The 23,379-nt window shown below is 45.0% G+C and overlaps 4 protein-coding genes across 5 annotated transcripts; 2 read left to right on the top strand and 2 right to left on the bottom strand.

The window, feature by feature from the left end:
• Window positions 1-2,178: 2,178 nt before the first annotated feature.
• On the bottom strand, window positions 2,179-11,155 carry LOC117148544 (transmembrane protein 132E). 2 transcript variants are annotated; one of them, XM_033315977.1, is made up of 13 exons: window positions 10,529-11,155; window positions 10,017-10,309; window positions 8,833-9,948; window positions 8,565-8,770; window positions 8,344-8,503; window positions 7,868-8,268; window positions 7,441-7,799; window positions 6,957-7,376; window positions 6,765-6,900; window positions 6,579-6,702; window positions 6,085-6,520; window positions 5,769-6,022; window positions 2,179-5,700 (listed from the first exon to the last, which is right to left on the bottom strand). In XM_033315977.1, exons 1-13 carry the CDS (start codon window positions 10,572-10,574, stop codon window positions 5,686-5,688), a joined length of 3,966 nt encoding a protein of 1,321 aa, XP_033171868.1. In that variant the 5' UTR covers window positions 10,575-11,155; the 3' UTR covers window positions 2,179-5,685. The 2 variants fall into 2 exon arrangements, with proteins under 2 accessions (XP_033171868.1, XP_033171869.1); XM_033315978.1 differs by having other exon boundaries at window positions 6,085-6,517.
• A 451-nt stretch (window positions 11,156-11,606) lies between these two features.
• On the top strand, window positions 11,607-13,658 carry LOC117148546 (myosin regulatory light chain sqh). Its single transcript, XM_033315980.1, has 3 exons — window positions 11,607-11,729; window positions 12,610-13,140; window positions 13,205-13,658. The coding sequence occupies exons 2-3, from the start codon at window positions 12,721-12,723 to the stop codon at window positions 13,307-13,309; spliced, it is 525 nt and encodes a 174-aa protein (XP_033171871.1). The 5' UTR covers window positions 11,607-11,729; window positions 12,610-12,720; the 3' UTR covers window positions 13,310-13,658.
• A 326-nt stretch (window positions 13,659-13,984) lies between these two features.
• LOC117148545 (UDP-xylose and UDP-N-acetylglucosamine transporter) lies at window positions 13,985-16,659 on the bottom strand. Its single transcript, XM_033315979.1, has 2 exons — window positions 16,188-16,659; window positions 13,985-15,306 (listed from the first exon to the last, which is right to left on the bottom strand). Exon 2 carries the CDS (start codon window positions 15,302-15,304, stop codon window positions 14,246-14,248), a length of 1,059 nt encoding a protein of 352 aa, XP_033171870.1. The 5' UTR covers window positions 15,305-15,306; window positions 16,188-16,659; the 3' UTR covers window positions 13,985-14,245.
• A 598-nt stretch (window positions 16,660-17,257) lies between these two features.
• Window positions 17,258-19,065, top strand: LOC117147453 (vanin-like protein 1). The gene is made up of 2 exons (XM_033314338.1): window positions 17,258-17,343; window positions 17,408-19,065. The coding sequence occupies exons 1-2, from the start codon at window positions 17,284-17,286 to the stop codon at window positions 19,007-19,009; spliced, it is 1,662 nt and encodes a 553-aa protein (XP_033170229.1). The 5' UTR covers window positions 17,258-17,283; the 3' UTR covers window positions 19,010-19,065.
• Window positions 19,066-23,379: the final 4,314 nt, after the last annotated feature.

Genomic DNA, 23,379 nt, shown 5'->3' with positions numbered 1-23,379 from the left:
TATTGCCTGTTATTGATCCTCGCCCGGTGGAGTGGGCGAACCAAAAGCTGCGATGCGATGCTGATGGGATGGAATGGGATGGGAACGTATCGGATCGGTTTGGTTTGGTTCGGTGGTGCTGATGGGTTCGTGGGGTTCCGCAGGTTGACGCAATCGACATGGCTATATAGCCAAGATCACGCTGCGGCGGCGCCAACTGTTGCGTAAAATTCAAGAACACGGCTTGTCCCCAAAATGGAGCCACATGCCCCGCCGAATTGCGAATTATATAACGAGCCGATGATGATGATGATCGCTTATGGGCACTCGGATATCAGCTGGCGGCAAAAGGAGCCCAAATGGGATCAAGGGCGTCCGGTACTGTGATTTGGAGCTCGGAACAACAAGGTTGCCCGCACAAATTGGCCATGCGGCTGCAGTGAATCTTTGGCGGACACTAAGAACGCATTTCAGCGTATAAGGCAGTTAACTTTCATCATGATATGATATCATATTGCCCCGTAATTATAAAATTACGACGCATTTAACTTAAAAGTCACGATAAAGAGTAAGGATTGTTTTTTCTTTTTTTTGTTTTTTTCATTTTATAATATGTGGTTTATTAATAAATTATTTTATTTAAATTAATTTTGTCAGTTTTCATTTTTGAATATTTATAATATTTTTGTTTGCTTCTTCGTTTGCCTTCCTTCGTTTAAACAAAATGTGTCCTTCGCTTAATAATATTGTAATAATCGTAGCAATAATAATAATAATAATAATAATAAACTACTAAAGTGTTATACATGGCAACATTTAATTTCATTTCGTTTCGATTCGATTCGGTTCGTTTCGCCTCATTATGATGGTTTCGGTTTGGTTTTCGGTATTGGATGATAAACAAGGACTCAACGATCGGAAGGATCGGCATTGAACTGATTGATGGAACTGAGGAGCAAGCAAATGTGTACGTCTCTTTTGGATTTGATCGTCTTCTAAATGATGAAAGGGTTTTGGAATTTCACTGCTCGAAAGTGTTATACAATTGGTATGATTTATATATATATATATACTTTTATAATCTTTATACGCTGTTTATATATGGGTGTGTATATACTATATAGTAATATAAGCATTTCGTGGAGATCACTCTTTTGTGTCCTAGTGTGTGTGTGTTTGGGTGTGTATTGGTGTGTATTGGTGTGTGTGGTTTTGCTTGCTAAAAAACGTCTGATTTTTGGGAGAAGAATCGAGGATAAATCATATATCACTAGCTCTTAAAAAGACATGCGCTGCCAATAACAACAAGAATTGAGTATCGCTATCTTTACCGTTAATCGTAATCGTTATTTTCTCTGGGTTGGCGAGGGGGCGGGGGCGGGGTGCGTGGGCGCTGGCATTGGGGGTAAGCACACATTTACATACTTACATACATACATACACAACAACTACGTTAATAACCGATACAAATGTTAACAATTATGCGGCGGATCGATGGACATAGAAGTACACTATATCGCACAAAAATTCCCCAACGACCTTGGCAAGGGGGTGGGTGGGCGGAGGGGCGGTGCAAATTAGCGGGGAGCTGGGGGGGGGGGGGCGGTCATCTAGGCATTTTCTCGAAGCGGGGACATCAGGCAGGTGGGACATTCATAGAACTTACATGGCAAAACATTAGATTCGTAAGGTAGTTTTCCGAATTACTCCGATTCTTCTGCTCCTTAGCGTAATTAGTTATCTTTCTTCTTCTTTTTTTGTTGTTTCGTTTTTTCTTTTCTTTTTGGATTGTTTATGGTTTTGGTTTACTTTTTGTGCCAAGCGTACACACTCATTTATATTCAATTTAAACATATACGTATTTAATTTGTATGTATATTTAAGTATAGCCTAATTTTCCGGTTTTTATTTTCCATTTTCTTTTTTTTTCTTTGCAAAAAGCAGCATAAACAACTTTTGTGATTCTCATTTTTCTTAGCATTTGTATAATTTTTCGATTATATTTCATATGCATATGTTTTGTTTTTATGTTTTTAGTTTGCATTACACTTAGCCGGCGCCTTTTTTGTTTAGCACGATATAGGTAGTATTATTAACTATATAAATCGATGAATTTCCAAGTTTCAATGGGTTCGAAAAAAAAATCAAGAGTTTCATTTTGAATCGTTTTCATATTTGAAGTGCATTTTTTTCATGTTATTTTTTTTGTTGCTTTTTGTTTTGTGTGTTTCGATATTACATACAAGTACATACAGCTTAGGTTTAGGGGCGGGGGCGTGGCAGGGGGCGTTAAAAGCTTGCCTTGACTATATAAAACTATGAGTGTGTGTGTGTTGGTGTGTATGCGTGTGTGTGTGTTTCTGTATGGTGGGCGTGACAAAACGAACAAAAAACGCTTTGAACTGACTAGAGAAGATCTAAAATTCGGCTTAAATTGCAGTCGAAACATGCTAAACAATAATGTACAATCTAATATATGGGTGTATACGTATATATATGTATATATATATTTAGTTTAAAAAAAAGGTATATAAAAGTCTTTGCATTGGAATCGTTAAACACATACATACATACAAGTACAAGAAGGATTAAGCCGATCCGCGAATTGAAGCCAAGCATTTGTCTAGATTAAAAATGCTGATACTCATCAATCGCCTCACGCCATTACAATTTTCACTAGATGGTTCCGATCCGCATGACGGAATTTCCAACGAAATTTTGGACTCCAGATCGGCTAAGACTAAGTTCTTTAATGGAGGGAGGCTGATGTCTCTTCGTTCGTTCTCACTGTCTGTCCAACAAGCAAGCTCGGAAGAAAGCTAGTGCTAAGCTCGATGCTAGCCGAGATCAATCGCCGGATTGATCCTCGTACTGGGCTGGGCTGGGCGTGCGGGTAAAGTTATATAAAGTTATAAAGTTATGGCACTGGTAAATGCTGGAAGCTTCAATAGGCCTAAATCTCACTTTCACTTTCACCAATGGCAGTGCAGCTCGACTGAGTGTGTGTGTGGTGTGTTGGTGTTGGTGTTGGTGTATGTTTCGATTGGCTTGTGCGGACTAGGATCGGGGATATGTCGGGGACAACAGGCAATTGCATCTAGTACTATATGCTAATGATATTACAGGTCGAAATCAACAGGATGTGTCCAGTGATGTGTCCTTGGTGTAGGCGTGTGTCTTTGCAGTCCTTAGATCGATAGGGAGCAACTCAGGACTAAGTTTAATAATGCGGTACAGTGCGTTTGCGTGCTATAAGGCAAAGTTCAGTTATTTCGAAGACTCTTCATCTCATTTCTCAGCCTGTCCGCGAAACGCACTGCACCTTCAACACGTTATGTACAGTATACAGTGCAATAGATGTCCGAAAGTCTGGCAAGGACTACAAATTTAGTTTACAAACAATGCATTCGTGCGCTTCATTGTGGGCCTCGTTTGGAGCCTTACAAAAAATGAGATATAGATTGCTTAATTTCGTTTTACAATTGTTTGCTTTGCTTTTGCTTCGGCATTTGCATTTGCATTTGCTTTGTTTCGTTTGCTTTTGTTTATCGTTTCATTCAGCTTTGTTTTGTTTTTTTGTTTCTCATTTCATATTTTCTTTTTTTTGGACGGAACAATTTACAACATATGATTATGAAACAATGAGAGAAACGAACATAATACTTAGATGGCCTCTAAAATATAAACTAATCGGATGAGACACTTATGCATAGCTACAGGATGTGCTTACAGGACCTTACGAACGAAATTAAACAGACTTACACAGAAACGAAAGAAGACAAAAACGCGTTTAGTGGCTACAATTAAGATTTGCTAATGGAATGAAGTAGCTTTCGGGTGCTATGATATATCCTTACAACTCGATACGGAAAACGAACAGATGCAATTACAATTTCAAAAATTTACGCAGAAGGAGAGCGCGCTGGTGTGACACACAAGTGAATGAATATATAATCATATATATATATATATCGTAATATATATCCCTATATAGATAGGCGTAAGTTGGGGAAAGGACTTGGCGCTTCCTGGCGGCATTTGATTTATCCTTGCGTGTTACAGTGTGTCCTCGTTTCGTGCCTAATTTCGCTATTCAAAGTATGGCTTCTCGACTTGAGTTTGAAGTAATTTTGCACTTGTTCCTTTTCTCGTTGGTAATAAATACAGTAATGATAATGATAATCGTAAGACAAGATAATAATAATCGTAATAATAATAATGGTAATGGTAATAAATATGCACGTATGCTATAAATATGGTAAATTTGTTATATAAAGCTTGGATCGCTCGGTAATATCATATAATATTTGGTTACACATTTCCCCGCTACTTCTTTGTGATTCGGTTTTTGGGGTTCTGTTCTGCTCTTAGCTGCTTCCTATTCAATGCAATCGATCAAATAAAGCTCATAAGCGTCTATATATTATTTGTGATCTGTGTGGTGTGTGTTGTTGTGTGTTTCTTTACTAGGTTTCTCGATTTATGATTGGTATTAGGTATTGGGCATCGATTGCCAACTTATAAAGCGACGATTTCTGTTCAAGTTTCCATTTTAGATAATGTAGCATTTTGGATTATCCTTCGATTTGCTTTAAATTTTAGCGCGCGCTATATAATCATAAATATATATATATATATATTTATATATACGTGTGTATAGCATGTATATTATTCAGTTTTTAAGTTCTAGCGACTTTTGGGAGCGGTGCCCGGCACATTTTGGAAACTCTCCTCTTTCTCTCAACCTCTCTGTCGCTGTCTCCCTCACTTTCGCTCTTTCTCTCTCTCTCTCTCTCTCTCTATCTATCTCACTTTCTCTGGCGCACACACACACACGCACGCAAAATGCACTCACACTCACACAGACGCAACAGAGAGTAGATATAGGATATGCAAGATCGGGCCGAGATCGTCTGAATATATATAGAAAAGTTGAATCGAACCAGACGGATGGGACATGCGACATTATCTAAGGATGCGTGTGTGTGAAGCGAAGAGAATGGGAAAAAATGTCTGGATTAAGCTATGCTTGAGATGGCTGATCCTTAACTACACCATAGTACTTATGCAGATACTGATACAGATACAGATACAGTTACAGTTACAGAGATATAGATAGTTGTATACTATATATGCTTGCCCGTCGATTCCGATTGTGTCAGGCACGCGCTCCTCGAGATACACTTGGATTATATCTCCACGTTTACATATGCCTATAGGTGTATGCTTTAAATATGAACTTAGCCTAGCAATAAATATGTTTCTCCATCCATCGACTTATCTCCTTCTCCTTGCCCGGTTGACCAGTCCGTTTCCGGACTGCCTTGCTCGACCTCAGCATGGATTCGTTTCGGAGTAGATGGAGCGGCCTTAAGGTTTGCTTTTAGAGTACTGAGTGGGGGGGCTATTGCTAGAATTGCGTTTAGATGTGTGCCAGGTTGACGTCTAGAACTGCCTGCTCTCGATGTCCAACGCTCCATCGTAGGCATCGAATGCATCAGCCGACTCGTCTCCCTCTCCGCCATCCAGGGCCAATGGTGTTGGCTTGGCTGCGGTGATGGCTGTGGCCGTTGCCACGCCGGCGACCAATTCGTCGAGCAGCTGCATCTGCTGGCGAGTGGGCGAGGTCAGGGGCGTGGCAACCGTTTGATATCGGTGATGGAACGTCGACAATATCTCGCGAATTTTAGCAATGATCTCCTGTACTCAGGCATTTGACTCCTGCGGAACACAAGTGATGCATATCAAAGATGATGCATATTAGATATCTATGCTGGATGTTTACGCACCTTTAGGTTGTCAAAGTAGTGCATGATCTGCTCGTAATCCATGTCGAGATCGTCCAGGCCAAGACGCTCTCCGGGGGCGACAGACTCATCGACGGTGGCCGAGAACATCGGATTGCCCACCACGGTGGCGCGCTTGACACGCGACGATTTCGTGGTGGGCTCCTGGCTGACGGCGCTGGCTGGCAGCCTTATAATCTCGTCCGTTCCATTTGAATTGGCCGCATCCCCAGTGCTGCTGGCCATGCTGTGGTTTTCTGTTCACAAGGCAGGACCGTCCGTTTAGAAGATTAATGCAAACTACAAGATATATGCCTACCTTTAGCTTTGCCCTGGACTGCTGATGTGGACGGCGTTGCCGGCGAGGACGCGGCTGCTTTGGTAACTCTCTTTGGTGTCAGCGAATCGAACTGGAACGCGTTCTTCTGGTGCGGATTCGTATACTCCACCAGCTTCTCGGCGTTGTGCAGCTCCTCGTGTTGCTGCTGCTGTTGTTGTTGCTGCTGCTGCTTGATTTTGTTGTGCGCCGCCTTAATGAGTGGCTCCTGGCTGAAGTTGTGGCTATGGCTATGGCTGCGCTGATGCTGGTGCGGATGAGGATGTGGATGGGCGTGGGCCAGTGGATGTGGTCGTTCTGTTGGCGTTTGCTGATTAGGCTGCGGTGGCGACTGTTGGCTATTGGCATTGCTATCGCTTGTCTGCAAATGCTCACGTCTGTACAGCTGACTGTGTCGCTTGTTGGGTGCCGCATCCTGCTAAGTAAAAGCAATCAATCTAAGCTTACTAATCTGGAGTTTGTATCTGAGGACATACCTTTACAGATCCAGTACCGGGCACAGGCTGAACGGGCAGGCATGCTCGGGCGCCCACATTCCTGTGCGGCGGCACTGGTGGCTTGTAGTCCAGGGCATTATCCTTGCGCTCGTTGGCCAAATAGCTGCAAGTATTTTTTCAGATGAGTGTCGGCTGGTGCAGATTACTTTTGAACACAATACTCACTGGTCGGCGTGCTGCTTGTTAAGATTGGAGGCCGGCACGATGTGTGTCTGCAGCTTGGGCTGTTGGTCAAAGGAGCTCACACGGCGTCCATTGTCGTAGTTGACAATCGGATTGCTAGTGATGCGCATGCGGGAATCTGCTGAATAATGAAGCCTTAAGTAAGTTAAACCTTTGGAAAAGATTGAATGTCACCTCTCGGATTCAGATGCGTGTTAGTCTCAGCCACAATGGACTGTCGGTCGATGGTGGAGCGTCCCAGCCAGACCCAATCGTGTGCATTCGTTGTCGACTCCTTCAGGCGCACATCCCGGAAGCCCCCAGATCCACCAGAACCATTGTTCTTGCCCGCCGACAGGGGATCCAAGCCAGATTCAATCATTGCTGGCCGGAACTTAGAGGCATACACAACGCAAGAGATCACGAACACAATAATTGCGAAGCAGAACGCCGTGAGCAGGACGTACATGCCCAGTTCCATGGTGGTCATTGTGCCTGTGCCTGCAAGTCCCTTGCCATGATGACCCTTATGAACCGCCTGAATGCTGCCCCGATGCTGACGCGCCTGAACAGTAGGTTCGTACAGCTGGCTGGAGTCCCTCAAGGGGATGCCCACTGAAACGGAGATTAGAATAGAATAAGTATAAAGAGATACAGTCCCACTATCAACTACACCCACCTATGATATCGGCCAGATCTCCTGTTTGCCTATAGTTCTTTCTCTCCCTGCCCACAGTGCCATCATTTTGGATAGCCTCCTGCTTGCTCACGATATCCACATTGTTGAAATCCACTTCAATGGATGCCAATGCACTAGCCAATGGTGCTGCATTCGATTTGTTCTGTTTGGAGCTGCTCAACGTGCCACGTCGCTGGCGGCACTCCTCGGACAATAGAAGGGTCACGCGCAGCAGGTTACCATTGCCCTCGCCCACGGCTATGACACGCGGATGATGAGAAGCCAGCATGGGAGCAAATGCCACCACCTCGGTGTCCAAACTCTCCACCAGCAGGAAGTAGTCCTCCACGGCAATATCTCTGTAATTATATAATCACACAATTTTAATGAATATACGCGAATGGGAACTCGTATAATGTTCACTTACCGCAAAGGAGTTTTGGAGCCATCGGTAAACTCCAAATCGATGTCAAGCAATCCCTCCTGATACTGAGCGGTCAGCTTGTGTGTGACAGAAGTCTCCGCCAGGTAGCCGTTCTCAATCGTGTTGTCCGGACTGATGGTGAGCTGCAGGCCCGAAATAACGCGCACGATGAGCTTGGAGAGGTTCACCTTGTCGCTGCCCACACGGATTTCCTTGGTGCCAATTACTCGACCCGTTATGGGTGACAGGACCTGGACATCCGTGCGTCCCATGGACTTGCCCTGCAGAATTCGACCCTTCAGAGATGCGATCTTGGGATCGGCAACACGGAGCAGCGGCTGCACCAGATCTGTGACCCTTAAGCCTGTACGCCGTGAGATAAAGTAGCTGGTGCGTCCAGAGTTCTGTTTCAATGGGATAAGAAGAAAAACATGGCCATATAATCACTTTTGCTGCTTAGGAAGCTCAGGAAATCCCACCTGGTCCACGGCCAGAAATTTGGCGTACACCTCCACGGGACTTTGCTGGTAGCGAGCGCGACAAATCGTCTTGTCCGCTCCCAGATTGTTATAGTAGTTGGTTCCATGCTGACCCCAAACGTAGGATCTCTTCTTTCTACGACGCGACTGCTTGTTGTGCCTGCCATATAATGAATAAGAATGATAAGTAAGATATACAAACTAAAGGATAATTAACTTACAGATAGTGATTGTCATCGGTTACTTTCCATCCTTTGATCTGGGAGAGACGGAAATCGGATATGTAAACCTCCAGCGGGAACTCGGGCATCCAAACGATGAACTTGGCCACGCCCACATAGGTGCCATACTTGACAATGACCGAGGCATTGGATGAGCCGCGCTGCTCGGAGCCATCCACATAAACAGAGCTACAGGAGGAGGAGACCTGAAAGTAGTGGTATTGGTTATTTGGCTATCAATTGCGTGATTCACACTCATCAGACGCACCTTGATCACACTTTCGTCTTCGGCGTGACAGGAACTCTGCAGCGTCACATCGGCCACCTTGCCCGCCTGCGAAACGATGAACACCTTCATGGCCTGGGCCACCTGTCTGCCCGTTAGCACCGCCGTGTTCATCACCTCCCAGATCTTGGCCATTGGCAGCACCGCCTGAATGTCATCCTTGTTGATCTCCAGCTTGGCAATTAGTCGCTTCTTGTTGTCATCGGGTATAACCAGTTCTCCGGAATCCTTGTCCTTGGGCGTGTCATAGACATGCGTCACGGACCACACAATCTTGCCACCGTCCACAATATCATTGGTGTCCTCGGCCACCTCGAGAAGCCATGAGAATACTTCAAACACCTCGCTGGTTAAGTTGCCACCACTTTCCAGACTGGATTCGGCCTCTTTGCGGAAAGCAGTGACGCGAGCGGTGGTGTGTTTGGGATTTTCCTTCTCTACAGAAACGCTCCATTGGTCTGTGGAGGCGGTGGCGCCCAGAATCTTCAAGCCTGCCTTGACACGAGCTCTCACAGTGAAGGCGGCCACCCGCTGATCGGGATATTGATGCAGAAAGACGGGCACATGGAGGCGGGACAGTGGATACAGCGGATGTTGGGGCAGCAGAAAGGTGACGGCATCATCGGCGCGCAACATGCGATACGGAGTCCTGGCGGCCAACAAAGGCACCTGGGCGAATGTGGTCAACGGTTGGATCTGCACCTTGGGCTCGCATTGCTCGGGATTACGCAAAGGCGGTTCAAAGACACTGTACGAGACCTGGGCATACCGCTGCGGCACTTTGGGTGGCGCCTGGCCACTGCCATCTTGTGTGGGCGCCGGCAGCTGGGGCCACCAGCCCAGGGGCACGACCACTTCGGCTACGCAGACACCGTCCTCGCCCTCCGGCATGCAGCGTCCTTTGAGAGGCTGCTCCGAACCCATGGCCACGTGCAGGAGTACGCAGACCTTCTGGCGCTGCAAGTGACCACCCGGATCGGCTCCGGCGTGGAACAGTACCCGAAGCACGGGAGCATCCTGCGAAACACTGGAGCGCACCAAATGGGCGGAGATGTCCAGGTGCATGTTGGGCTGCTGGAGCTCCAGTAGAGTGGCATTCTGTGGGTGAGAAAGTGGGTATGACAAGGCGTCCTTTTGTTGCTGGCCAGGATTAGGGGACAACTTACATTCATATAATCGCCCGACTGGCTGTCCATTGTGTCCGGCACAATGTAGCGGGCTGGCACCGTTTGTTTCGTGGAAAAGGGTCCATAGCTGGCGCGTATGGACACCGGCTGCGTGGTCTCCACCACAGTGAATCTGTCCAGGGACAACACGGAGTCGTAGGAGGATCGTTGCCGTAACGGCGGCACCGCCGAGGATGTCTGCACATTGGCGATCTCCGGCGTCACAGGTGGTTGGCGGGCGTGCTTCAGAAAGAAGCCGCTGTCCGGCGCCTCGAAGTGCACCTCCACGGAGTCTGGCGAGGATTGAGCATGGATTTGTCGTGGGTTGGGAGTAGATGAAGGAGTCAATTAGTTGAATTTTGGTAATGGTAACATAGGGGTTGGGGCTTTTCTTAAACACGGAGGTCACCCACTCCTCCTTTATCCCCCTCCCCCTGGCTAACTCCCTCCCCCACTCCATCGCATTTTTTTGTACCACCCCCCTGGGTTTGGAAACTTTATTTGATACTTACATGCCAACGACAGCTGCAAAGCAATTATGAGGCAGTATCTCATCATCTTGTTCGTGTGCAGGAATCCAAAATATATCGAAATCCTGAAATCCTGTGCCCACCCACTCGTTAATTTGCTAATTAACTCTGCCCGCACTCTCGTTATTTTCACTGTTCTCTCGCTTGTGTGGCTTGTTTGACCGTTATTCCGTTAATCGTGCCAAAAGTTAACCGTTAATTCGCGCTGGCTAGCACTTTTCGTCCTTTTTTCTCGCTCAGCAATCCGCAGCACATCCTTTATTGATTCTTTCCAGTGTGCCCACACACCCACACACCAACACACACTCACACGCTGCTCACACACACAGCCGTGGGCCACCTCGCACACAGATACACATGCACATGCAGGTATAGACACATCTTCTCCTGCAAATCGCGCAGTTCAGTTCGAAATTAATTGGACCGCGACCGTGCCAACCGATTCGATTTTTCACTCGACTCGCTTTTCACGCGCTGGCAAGGATCTGCTGGGCTGGAAAATCCCTCGTTCGACGCCCTAATGCATGCCTCTTTTCATTCAGGTCTCTCAGAATTTTACACAAATATCGAACATTCCAAACACTTTGCAGTGTGTCCATACCGTATTGAAAACAACATCCTAAAATAGTGGTACTACCGTATTTGGAAGTGCTGTAATATGGGGATGCCAGACTGTGCGCATACTCCTGAAACTCCAATCAGAACGCGGGCAATTCAAAAAGTTCATACCGAAAAAAATACCATGCATGTCATGAAAAATAAAATTAGTTCGGATTGGATTTTAATATATTTTAAGAAGAACTATATATTTTACAAGAAAAGAGCTAACGCAATTTCTTTGTAACGGACATTTTTAAACAAGAGGTGGTAGCACAACTCACAATAGGTTTTTAGGATTCTCATAACTTCCATGGTCCCAGTGCGAGTAGTATTCACATTGAATTTATAAATGAATTTATAGTTTTAAAAAGTATTTTTTTAAGAGCTCTAACATTTTGCACTTTTCTGCAGTATTATTTGGCATATTCCGCGGTATTTTCTGGTAAATTCAAGCTGCCTCTATGCTGGTCACACTTGGCCTTCACATCGAACCGAAATCGCTTTATAAAAGACAAAAGTGCAGCTGGTTGAAAGTTGCATTAACGAAACTTCGATAGTATTAGACACTCGACATTCGGCAGCTGTGAGTATGAATCAAATCAGGAGTAAACAAGCAAACATATTCGATAAAATAAACGAACTGAACTCTCAAAGGGCGCTGCCCTTTGTGGGTGTGCGTGTGTGTTAGTGTGTGCGTATGAGTCAGCGTCGGCAGCGCGCAAATGAAAACAATTGTTTTTATGTTATAATTCCATTTAAATGTCCATCCGAAAGTGATAAATCAACGAAGTCGCAAACATTTGGCCCAACTTGAGTTCTCGAGTGGATTTGGGTGCTTCAACTGCTGTTTTTTTCGGGCCTTTTAAGGCTTTAATTGAAATGCGTGTGCCAGTGTGTGTGAGAATGTTTTCAATGAGCTAAATACGTGTGCGATGTTGTTTTTGTTAACCGCAGTTCAACAGCATTGATAAACACGCATACACATGCACGCACTGTCGCAGAGAGAGAGCGAAACTCCCATACGTGTCATTTTCGTTTGCGCGAGTGACTCAGAGAGCTGCGCATGTGTGCGTGCATGAGTCGCTCACAGTGGGCGCCCGATAAGGTGGACTAGTAACGCTAGCGGAAGCTTAGAGCTATCAAGCATTTATCCTTTCTGGTCTAAAACTCTATTAACTTGGATTTATTTATAAATATAATATGTAGTTGACCTATTTTAGGGTAATGCAAACCTCTTATTACCAAAATCAACTTAAAGAGCAGTAAAAAGATGTTCTTTCCGTTGTGATATGCCTGAACACGGTGTAGCACTGTAGCGAGCGTCCACTGTATGTTGACACAGTTTGTTTGGAGAGCAATGAAAATCGGTTTCAGCGGAATTCGCTGCAATATGTCTATATATAGCCATAAATACATACCCGGCCAACGAAATGCTAATGTGAGTCGTCGTTTTTCGATTTCAGATCCACGCCGCACACACATCACTCCAGCGCGAAGCACTAGTGCCACCAGCTCCACAGCCGGCTCCATTTAGCTCCATTAACTGCATCAGAACCACCAATCCAACAGCAACCATGTCATCCCGCAAGACCGCCGGACGTCGCGCCACCACCAAGAAGCGCGCCCAACGCGCCACCTCCAATGTGTTCGCCATGTTCGATCAGGCGCAGATCGCCGAGTTCAAGGAGGCCTTCAACATGATCGACCAGAACCGAGATGGCTTCGTCGAGAAGGAGGATCTGCACGATATGCTGGCCTCGCTGGGCAAGAACCCAACGGACGACTATCTCGATGGCATGATGAACGAGGCGCCCGGTCCCATCAACTTCACCATGTTCCTCACGCTCTTCGGCGAGCGGCTGCAGGGCACCGATCCCGAGGATGTGATCAAGAACGCCTTCGGCTGCTTCGACGAGGAGAACATGGGCGTCCTGCCCGAGGATCGCCTGAGGGAGCTGCTGACCACCATGGGTGATCGGTTCACAGACGAGGATGTAAGTTGTCTACGATATCAAGTGGGAGTGTGGCCTTACAATTTCTTTCCATTCACATTCACAGGTGGACGAGATGTATCGGGAGGCGCCCATCAAGAACGGTCTGTTCGACTACCTCGAGTTCACGCGCATCCTTAAGCACGGTGCCAAGGACAAGGATGAGCAGTAAGATCGCCAGCAGTCGATACACTAGCCAGCTGCCTCTCCAATCAGCCTGTCCAAACTATCCATCATGAGTTTCGTTTTGATAATTTAATATATACAAGTATAAACATTTTTTTTTGGTCTCGCGCCTTCTGTTCTTTGATTCCTGATATTCCTGTACTTACCCGTGCATTTGAATTAAACAAAAAGTAGCCAACACCAGCGATTGTTATGTGCGACACTGTAGTGTGTGAGATGTTGGTGCCAGATAACACGATTTCCCGAAAAACTCCTTTCATAAGTATTAACTCATTGAATATACATATATATTACCTATATACAAATACATACTTATACAAGAATGTGGCAATAAACCTTTGTTTTTCTTACACTCGAGAACGTGCGCACGTCCAACCGAACAGATGTCTGCAGAAATCCTTCAGCCAAAAGCAACTGATCAAACAAGAGAAACTTTGGAATATGTACCCCGATTGGCTAACTAACAGCATGATGTGATAAATGTATGTAGTGTTGGATATGACGGAATATGAACGAGATTTCGGAAATTAGTCAAAAGTTTCTTGGAATCTTCGACAAGCTGACTAATGAGTTCATGTCGCGGGGTCCAAAAGACTCCATCTTGTAAACTCATATCTTATCTCACATTTTCGATTCGAAGATATTTCAGTTTCTGCAAATATATGTTTTTTAAGAATTTATTTAAAAAAAAAATCAATTAAATAGATGGCTTAAGGTTGTATATACTTTTGGACAACTATTAATTTAAAAGAAAACAAGAACATTTGAAAATCTAGAAAGACACGGACGCGAGAATTACAAGCCAGACAAAGAGGCGTCTAAACACTAGGCAAATTCTATGTACAAACAAGGCGCTAGGACTACAAATTAATGGTTAATGGTTAATGGCCTCTGCAGCAGGAACCAGCACAGCACGCGAAGATTACTCCACCTTCTTGGCCAGCGGAGCGGTGTCGAAACGGGTCTTCCGGCCCGACCTGGCCCGATAGGCGTCCCTCACCTGGTTGATCACATTGGCGAAGAGTATTGTGCCGAAGAATACCAGGATGGTGCCCACCCAATGGTTCAGGGTGAATGGATTCCGGAAATAGATGATCGAGAACAGCAGCGAGACGAACTTGCGCAGGGTGACCACCAGCGTTACGGTTAGCGAGGCACATTCGGTGGTCAGGACGTAGACGGCACTGATGCATACATACTGGGTGACCACGTTGCACAGCAGGTAGAACAGCATCAGCGGGAATTTCCACTCCAGGCCAATGGCTCCCAGCAGTGGCACGGCCACTGGTTCCGACGACCATGCGATGCCAAAGTGCTGGACTATATTGCCGGCCATGATCAGAAAACCGGGCAGAGGCAACATGTGCGTAAAGAATAAGGCCTCGCTGGGATGCTTGCCATACTTCTTGTATATCACCTCCTGGTAGATGCCCATGTAGGCGGTCACCAGCAGGGCGATCGTCAGCAAGCCAATGCCCACCGTCCACCAGAAGAAATCGGAGTAGGAGGTATCCACCTTGAGGCTGTGATGCGTATTATCCTTGACATCGCCACTGGAGACCAGAGTGCACAATATAATGCCCGCCGTGATCATGGCCACGGAGCTGTACTGTCGCAGATTATAGCGCTTCTTCAGCAGCACAATGCCCATGATCATGTTGGCCATCAGTGATCCGCTGCGGAAGATCATGTGCAGCGGCATGGGTATGTTGAAGTTGAAGGCATAGTTATTGCACACGTTCGCCCCAAAGAACAGGGCCACCAGGATGACGTAGTCCTTCAGCGCAATCTTCGGTCGCACCGTAAAGAACTTGGAGGTGAAGACCAGGCCCTCCAGCGCGATGAACAGGAACTGGGCGAAGGTGATCAGGTTACCCGCTCCCGGATCGATCTGAATGATCAGCTCCAGGAAGACGACGTTGCTGCAGCAGCCGATGAACACGAACAGCATGCCCAGCAGAGCCTTCAGGTTTAGAGCCATATCTGAAAGATAAAAATGTATGTGTATACGGAAATTTGGAAAATTTAATTGGTTTCGATGCTATTAAAATCCAGCATCTTGACAATCACAATCTTGTGTTCAGTTTTAATTTTGCGAGCATTTTGTCAAGTGTTTTTTTTTTCATTTTATCTTCTAGCATGTAAAACATTCCGTGCTATCTGTTATTTTAAAGGGGTAATAAGTAAGTAGGTACATATGTATGTACACACGTTAATTGTTTTATACATTCGCAAAACATTGTCATGATTACGAAGCAATTTGATTTCCACTAAACTTTGCTTTGATTATGCTAATTAAAAGAGTTTAGCAGTGTTAATAATTCAATCTGATTTGGAATATATTACTACTAACTGATGAAAATATCTATTTAAATTATTGCTTATTTGCAATTCAGCAAAAGCTATTAAATTTCAGTCGTATGTGCAAAGCACAAGGGAATACCAAAGAAAAACATACATAAATGCTTAAAAAGAGAAATACATTAGCATAAATTATAATACTTATTCTTTGCGCATAGTTAATAGCTAATAGTTATAGGAGATATAAAATTTGCATAAAATGCTTACCAAAAATAGAACTGATCGTAAACAAAGCTTAGTTAAAGTGTTCTTTTTTGGTGAAATTTATGAGTTTTATTCACTTTTTTACTTTTTTTTCTGCTGGTGCAGATCGATTTTTTCTATGTAATTGAAGTCTGGTTTTTTCTGGAAGGGTATTTCCAAGGTCGGTGGGTGGCTGTAGATCGCTGCCCGCTCAGCGTTAGTCGACAATTTGGACAATTGTCACGTTGCCGATAAGAACTACGCGCATTGTTTAATTTAAACTGAACACTGAACTGACAATCGTTATCGACGTTACTTACCTTCGCAATGGGATATATTCTGATCCGCGGGATGTGCGAGTTACGAATGCCTGTGGATTGTCCGGTTTAATGACGGATCTCGGATCTCGATTCTTTTGTCTCACTGGCGGGATGTCGAGAATCAAGATCGATTATATCAGTTGCTTGCTGTATAAACACTGCTCGCACACACACACACGAACGCACATGGGGGCTATTAGAACATGAATATGCACCAACACCAACTTGCGAATCAATTATCTCGCTCTTTCGCAGCGCGACCTTCACCGTTTTTCTATCTCTCTCGCTCGCTATGGGCTCTCCTTGGAATGGCGCTTACCGTTCGTTGGGCGCATTGGAACTGTGGTAATTGGTTTTTGGTAGCTCACTAATAACCGTTAACAGCTTGATTACAATCTTAATGTTTTGTTGTAGTTTCTGCCGCGTGCTGTTGTTGTTGAACAGCTGAAGACTGCTGCTGCTGGTGTGACCAGCTAGTGGTGGTTGGTCGGGAAAAGGCGTAAGTTGCAGAGCTTTAAGTTCGGGGCGACAATCGATATCGATTGCAACAATTATCGCCAATCGAATTTGAATTTTGAAGTTCAGAACTTCTGGACGTGTTTATATGTATAATTTAATTGTTCTATCGAATTAAATATTACTGCAAAAATATACTGTTAGTATTATTTCTGAATTGGAGACCTTAAAGAGCAGCGTTAGGCAGGCACTTTAGTTTCGTCATTTTTCCGCATATCATATCATAATTGCTTTGACCAAACAAATGTGATGCCTCAATTAATTGCTATCTTTTATGTCTTATTTTTAGTGTCTTCGCTTAAACACCTCGGCCAAGAAATCATTAACCCCTTGATGACTAGCATACATTGTATATGAAACAGCAGAGATAAGAGTCATATGAATAATTGGGGCTCTTATCTGCCGAAATGCATAATCTTGTTGTATCCACCATCATCATTATTCGCCCGTAAAATAAAATACCTATATGTAAGATAGTGAGATTTCGTTTTTGGCCCTGCACTTGATTCTTGATGCGTAGTCTTCGTTTTTGGCCAAGATCTCGATGGTTTGGCAGTTGGATTTCGGCCACCGTTCCATTATGAAGTCGATTCAATTGAGTCTTCTACTCTTGACAGCGCTCTTCAGCAGTTCGCATCAGGTAAATTTGGATTTAGTAAAATTCAAAAAAATGACAAAAGTCTTGATCTATATCCTCTCCATAGCTTTCCAAGCCGGAAGATCCAACCTATATGGCAGCAGTGGTGGAGCACAGCCAGCCAGTGGGCGATTCTCCGCGGGCACGCACCACCTCAGCTTCGGAATCTTTCCAGAAGATCATCCGCGAAGTCGGCGATGTGGACATCATAGTGTTTCCCGAGCACATAATCAACAGTCAGGCCACGGCCACCTTTGTGCCCCATGAGTCGCAGAACATAACGCCCTGCTACCAAACGGACTACGAGCTCTTCCTCATCGAACTATCCTGCTCGGCGAGGGCTAACCAGCTATATGTGGTCATAAACGTGGTGGAGAAGGAACTGTGCGCCCATGGAGCTGGTTCCGACACCTACAATCCTTGTCCATCGACTGGCGTGCGGTACTTCAACACGAATGTGGTGTTCGATCGAAGGGGCAGGATTGTCTCGCGGTACAGGAAAACCCATTTGTGGCGACACGAGTATGTCTCGACATCAGTGCTCCGAACTCCGGATATATCCATCTTTAGAACAGACTTTGGCGTAACCTTTGGCCACTTCATCTGCTTCGACATGATGTTCTATGATCCGGCGGTGAAATTGGTGAAGGAGCACAAGATCACGGACATCGTGTATCCCACCTACTGGTTCTCGGAACTGCCATTCCTGGGCTCAGTGCAACTCCAAGAGGGTTGGGCATTTGGTAACGATGTTAATGTCCTAGCCGCAGATGCCAGTAAGCCCGATGGACGCACTTCCGGATCGGGTATCTATGCAGGACGCGGTGGCCGATTGGTTGCGGAGATTTTCGAGCAGCCCACCACCAAGTTGCTGATTGCGGAGGTGCCGAAGCGGGAACATGGCCAACTGGCACCCACTTTCACGCCACTCTTCACGCCGCAGAGGAAAACGCAAAGATTGACTGGCCTGGCCACGTATCGGGATAACAATGTGGATATATTCGAAAGTGAACTGTTGGACGAGGATTTTCTGAGTTTCGAACGCCAGTTGTGCCATGGCAGCTTTTGCTGTACCTTCTCTATCGAACGAAAGGTCACCAGCGCCGCGGAGAACGAGGTGCCCTCCAGTGGGGCCAAGTCGTATCGCTATAGGATCGGCGTCTACTGGGGCAACGAGACCACCGTCATTGGCGTGGATCGCACGGAGCAGGCCACTTGTGCACTCTTTGCCTGCACGGATGTGCGTCTCGCCAGCTGTGGCTACATCTATGCGGAGAACGAGGAGGTCATCAATACGCACCACTTCACCAAGCTGAGTATCTCGGGCAATTTTCCAGCTGCTCCACGTGGCCGACGATTGATCATGCCCAGCACCTTGAATGCTCTATTCCTGCCCGTTTCGGTTTCCGATTATGAATGGATTGAATCACCAGAGGCGGCGAATAATGTGGACAAGCCCATATTGGTCGATTTGAAACTAGCGAAGCCACAGAACGATCTGCTCACCTTTGCCATTTGGGCCAACTACTACACCGAGATACCCAGCACCCACAACTTGGATCACATGCAGCCGAATGGAACTCAGTCCAGTCCCGCGACTTCCGCATCCTCGGCAGTGTCGGTATTCTGGATTTTATGTGTCCTCAGCTGTCTTATCAGCGTATTGTAGATTACTATTTCTTGGTCATAATACCGCTTACTTTCTGACTCAAATGAGCACCAAAATAATTGTTATAACTCCTCATAATAACGAAATCCCTCACTAAACCAGAGTAATAAAAGTTTTGTAGATTTTTTAATTTCAAATTTAAAGGCAGCACAAGAATTTAAGTTCAAATGCATTCATTTGCTTAGAATCTATTTTTGGAGCAGCTGGATGGTAGAAAAACAACCGACTAAGGAAATTCAATAGGAATATTGCACAGATTTCCCAGGAACAGAGCTGATTAAGTGCAGATTTTCCGATTTTCGACCAGCTCCAAGCGGATCCAATGCATTTCCTGCGAACTGACCGTTACTTTCACTGCCGTTCGTAAGTCTCCACTTGGAGTCGGTTATTATTTGAATGAAGGCAGCAACAACACCAACCACCCACCGCCCACCGCCCAAGCAGGCGACGAACGACCTTGTGGAGATTCGCTTCCAGCGCAGGCGCTTCAAGGACCTCTGCCAGCGTTGTTTGCATTTCCAACAGGTAGCGACGTCGACGTCGACGTCAAAGTCCATGCAACAGTGGCCGCCGTTTATAATGAGCCAAGGCCGACGGGGAAGGGGGGAGAAGGTGCTCGGCCCAGTGGGCGGTGGGTGGGTTTTTGGCAATGCTCATCTCCCACACACACACGCATCAATGTAGCATCTTCAATGACAACGACGACGACTTCTCCGCGGGAGAATCCTGCTGGACAGGATTCACGCTGTGACTTTCCGTGCGATTTAACATCATTTGCTTGCTGATGCCGCACCGTCACCTGCCACGCCTCCCGAACTTCCGCCCACCGCTAAGAAGACGCAAGAAAATAAAAAAGGAAATACAAAATAAACTTTCAACGAATCCCGAAAAAGGTGCCCAGCCACAAGAATGAAACTAGTGCACAAAAAGAAAGTTAAAAGGAGTTTAAAACTTTAACATTACCACTGCAAATGAAGCGTATTTGTTTAATTTGTTAATTATATCCTATTAAATTTAATATAAGTTCATATCTACTTATACATTTCTTTGATTTTATTTCAATTTTTATGTTTTTTTCCGCAGAGTACGGACTGAGTAAGCTGTTTGCAATGGAGTTATACGAAATGCCACCCCTTTACGCCCCTCTGCGTAATTTCCCTCCATTTATTTTAAGCCCCCCCTCTTATCTTATTTTTTCATTACGCCCCCCTCCTGCCGCCATTCAATTCGATTCCCAGGCCTTGGTAAACATTTTTTTTTTTCAGCACAAAAATCAAAAACTTTGAGCTCTCTCCGCTTTTTAGGGACGCTATAGGGACACCACGGGTGGTGGGTGTTTTAGGGTGGCTCTGGGTGGTTTTAGGGTGGCTCGGGGTGGCTGAGGTGGTGCCACTGTTGCTGCTGTGGCACCTGCCACTTGAAAATTCCACACGGCTTCTGTTACATTTTGATTTATTTGCTGAAATTTATTGTTAAAGTGAATGGAGGCGCAAAAGTTGCCAGCGAAGGGGGGATGGTGTTCCTGAATTTGAGTGGAGTTTGAGTGGGTGGTGGTTGGTCGCTTATGTATAACAGGTGGTGAAGTGTAGGTGAAGGCCGCCGTCGCAACCATAAAATATCTGGCCGCACTGGCTTCTCTACTTTCCTTTTTTCATTTTTTTTTTTCAACCGATTTCCTGTGGCTCAACTCCGACCTGTCGAGAGGCAGCAACGAGGAGGGATTCTCAATCAGAATCAGTTCCAGTCATTGACACACACACACACACACGCACAGAAGGGCGCCGCATTAGCAACTAACCGCATTCGGAACTGGGAACCAATTCGATTCCCATCCTCTGGCCACACAGTGCACAAAAAGAAACGTAGAAGCGCGAATTCTTCAGCAATTCTAATTCCTTACGCGAATTCTTCAACAATGCTAATTCCTTACGCGAATTCTTCAGCAATCCTAATTCCTTACGCGAATTCTTCAATATATCGCTAACCGAATCAAGTGTTAATTAGACCGGAAGTGGCCATTTTCCATGGCTATAATTCTGCATACACTTCAAGACACGCGAATTCTTCCGTTATAGCTTACAATTTTCTTTCCTTGTTTTACATTTTATAACATTTCCTTCTTTTTTTGGCTGTGCCGTTACCTTTTCGCCACCTCCATATCGCCAGTGCTACAGTCACTTCCCTGAGGTCTCAGGCAGAACTGATTGAATTGAATATCAGTTTTCAGCTGGCACAGCTCCCCAGATTGCCACGCCCCCCCGCCAAACGTTCCGCCCTTGCCGTTCTGCCGTGCCATTTGAATTTGAATGGAAATGATTTCACTTGATTTTCATATTTTTATTATGTTCCCGCCGGGCTCACCTGGCACACAAACACAGACTTATATGCGTATACACATATATCCGGAGTCATGCCCCATCTCACTCGCTCGCTGTGATTGCCCTCCCTCTCGCACACATCCGTACGCCTTTTTGACTTTATTAAAATGTATTGTAAACATGACTGTGGGGGAAAGTATCTTAGCATATATTTACCAGACTTACCTGGCCGCAACTTTTGGTTTTCGGTCGCTGCCAGAATGCAATTCTCTAATTGTCTGCCGACTTCGATTTGGGCAAACATTTGCGGCTTTTAAGTGGGATAGCAACATAAATTGGTAGTCCATTGAATGGCTAACTTTCCAAGGCGAGTCTATTTTTGAAATTTACATAATTGTTATTCTTAACAATGCTGCGCTCCACCGATTTAACCAGCAAACTGCCGCAGTATTCAACGAACTTTCTTTTGTAGTGGCCCATTGATTTGGCAGACCCAATATTTTTTTTGGCCACTTGTCCACGCAGCCGGGACTTTGCCACGCTGCTCAGGTATACATACATATATATGCACAAATAATATATATAATATATATATACATATATATATGTGCATGCAGATGTATAATTTAGCAGGAGTAGGGCGAAACAAAAATATAAATAAGAAAGAATATGATTACGTATACGCAACGTGGAACTTCTTTAACTTCAAGTGCGTGAGGGTGTGAGTGCGCTAGTGAGCGATTGTGTGTGTGTGTGTGTGTGTGTGCCTGGTCATTACGCACGTAGCATTTGTATGAATGGAAAAAGAACCACCCAGCCACCCAACGAACAGCCCACTCCATTCGCCTTGCCGCATCGCTGAGCACATAAAAATAAATCAAGTTTTTCTTCATTTCCTTTGCTGTTCGTCGACTTTTCCGCCCCTGACTTCTTTCATTCGCGTTGTTTGTGCGCCAGGCATATGCCTTTTTTTCTTTTTTTTTAAGATTTTAACTTTATGTGGCATACTTACGGAGGCACAAAACGCCCAGGTGGAGAAGCTAACGATGCCGCTGACCGCGTGCGTCCTTAACGCGTTTTTTATGCAAAAAAAGAAGCGAAATGAAGTCAAACCAGCTAACTGTTAACAGCCAAGAGAAAACAGGTAACACAGGTAAGAGCTAACAAGGTCCGCAGGACAAAACGACAACACATGTTGATAGAGGCGACGGGGCTAACTAATATCTGAAAAATAATAAAATGCCACGGGCAGCAGCCGCAGACGAGTGTGCAACAGCAACAGGCTATATAACCACAAGTGGTTACACCCCCGACAAAAAAAGGGGGCCACTAACTGAAAACTAACAGTTACACGCGGAAAAGCGGAGTAAAATCGTAAATATTCACGCTTTACAGCACTAGCAAGTCTTATTTAGCAAATAAAATTAATCATAGCATACTTTTGCGCACTACCTCAACAGATTTTTAGAGCTCAGCATGGTTTATTTTCTGTAGTTTAGTGTTCAATTGCAGCTACCTTTGTGCACATATAAACTAACACTGTTTTCATTCAGTGTAGACAAATGATAAATAAAAAACAGCGTGCAAAACAAACAGTAAAAAACGCATAAAACGGCCGCAACGATGCCAATAAAAGTATTTATATAACCGCACCGCCAACAGACAACAAGATCTCAATTAATTTACATAAAAACCGCAAAAAAAACGGCGACATATTAACCATAACCAGCAGCAACAGGCAAAAATGTGTAAAAATGGCAATGAAAAGAATGCAGAAAGTTATGAAAGCTAAGTAAAATAGATTAAAAAGGGGTACTTATAAATCCAGTTGATATATTTTATCATTATTATTTAAGCAACAATGTCACTCGATAACGATTTGCAAACCGCAATTTCGAAGGAAACTCGAGTCGGAAAACGCGCCACAAAATGTGTGCGCATAATGTGAAAGATTATTAAAGTTAAACATACATTTTTGTTGCGTTCATCAAATGTGTGGAAATTGAATTGAAAAGCATTTTATTGGCAATACACGTGCCCCGATTTCCCATG

This window comes from Drosophila mauritiana, chromosome X (assembly GCF_004382145.1).
Source record: "Drosophila mauritiana strain mau12 chromosome X, ASM438214v1, whole genome shotgun sequence".
Taxonomy (NCBI): domain Eukaryota; kingdom Metazoa; phylum Arthropoda; class Insecta; order Diptera; family Drosophilidae; genus Drosophila; species Drosophila mauritiana.
Note: the sequence above shows the minus strand (reverse complement) of the source record. Positions and strands in the feature narration are given on the sequence as shown.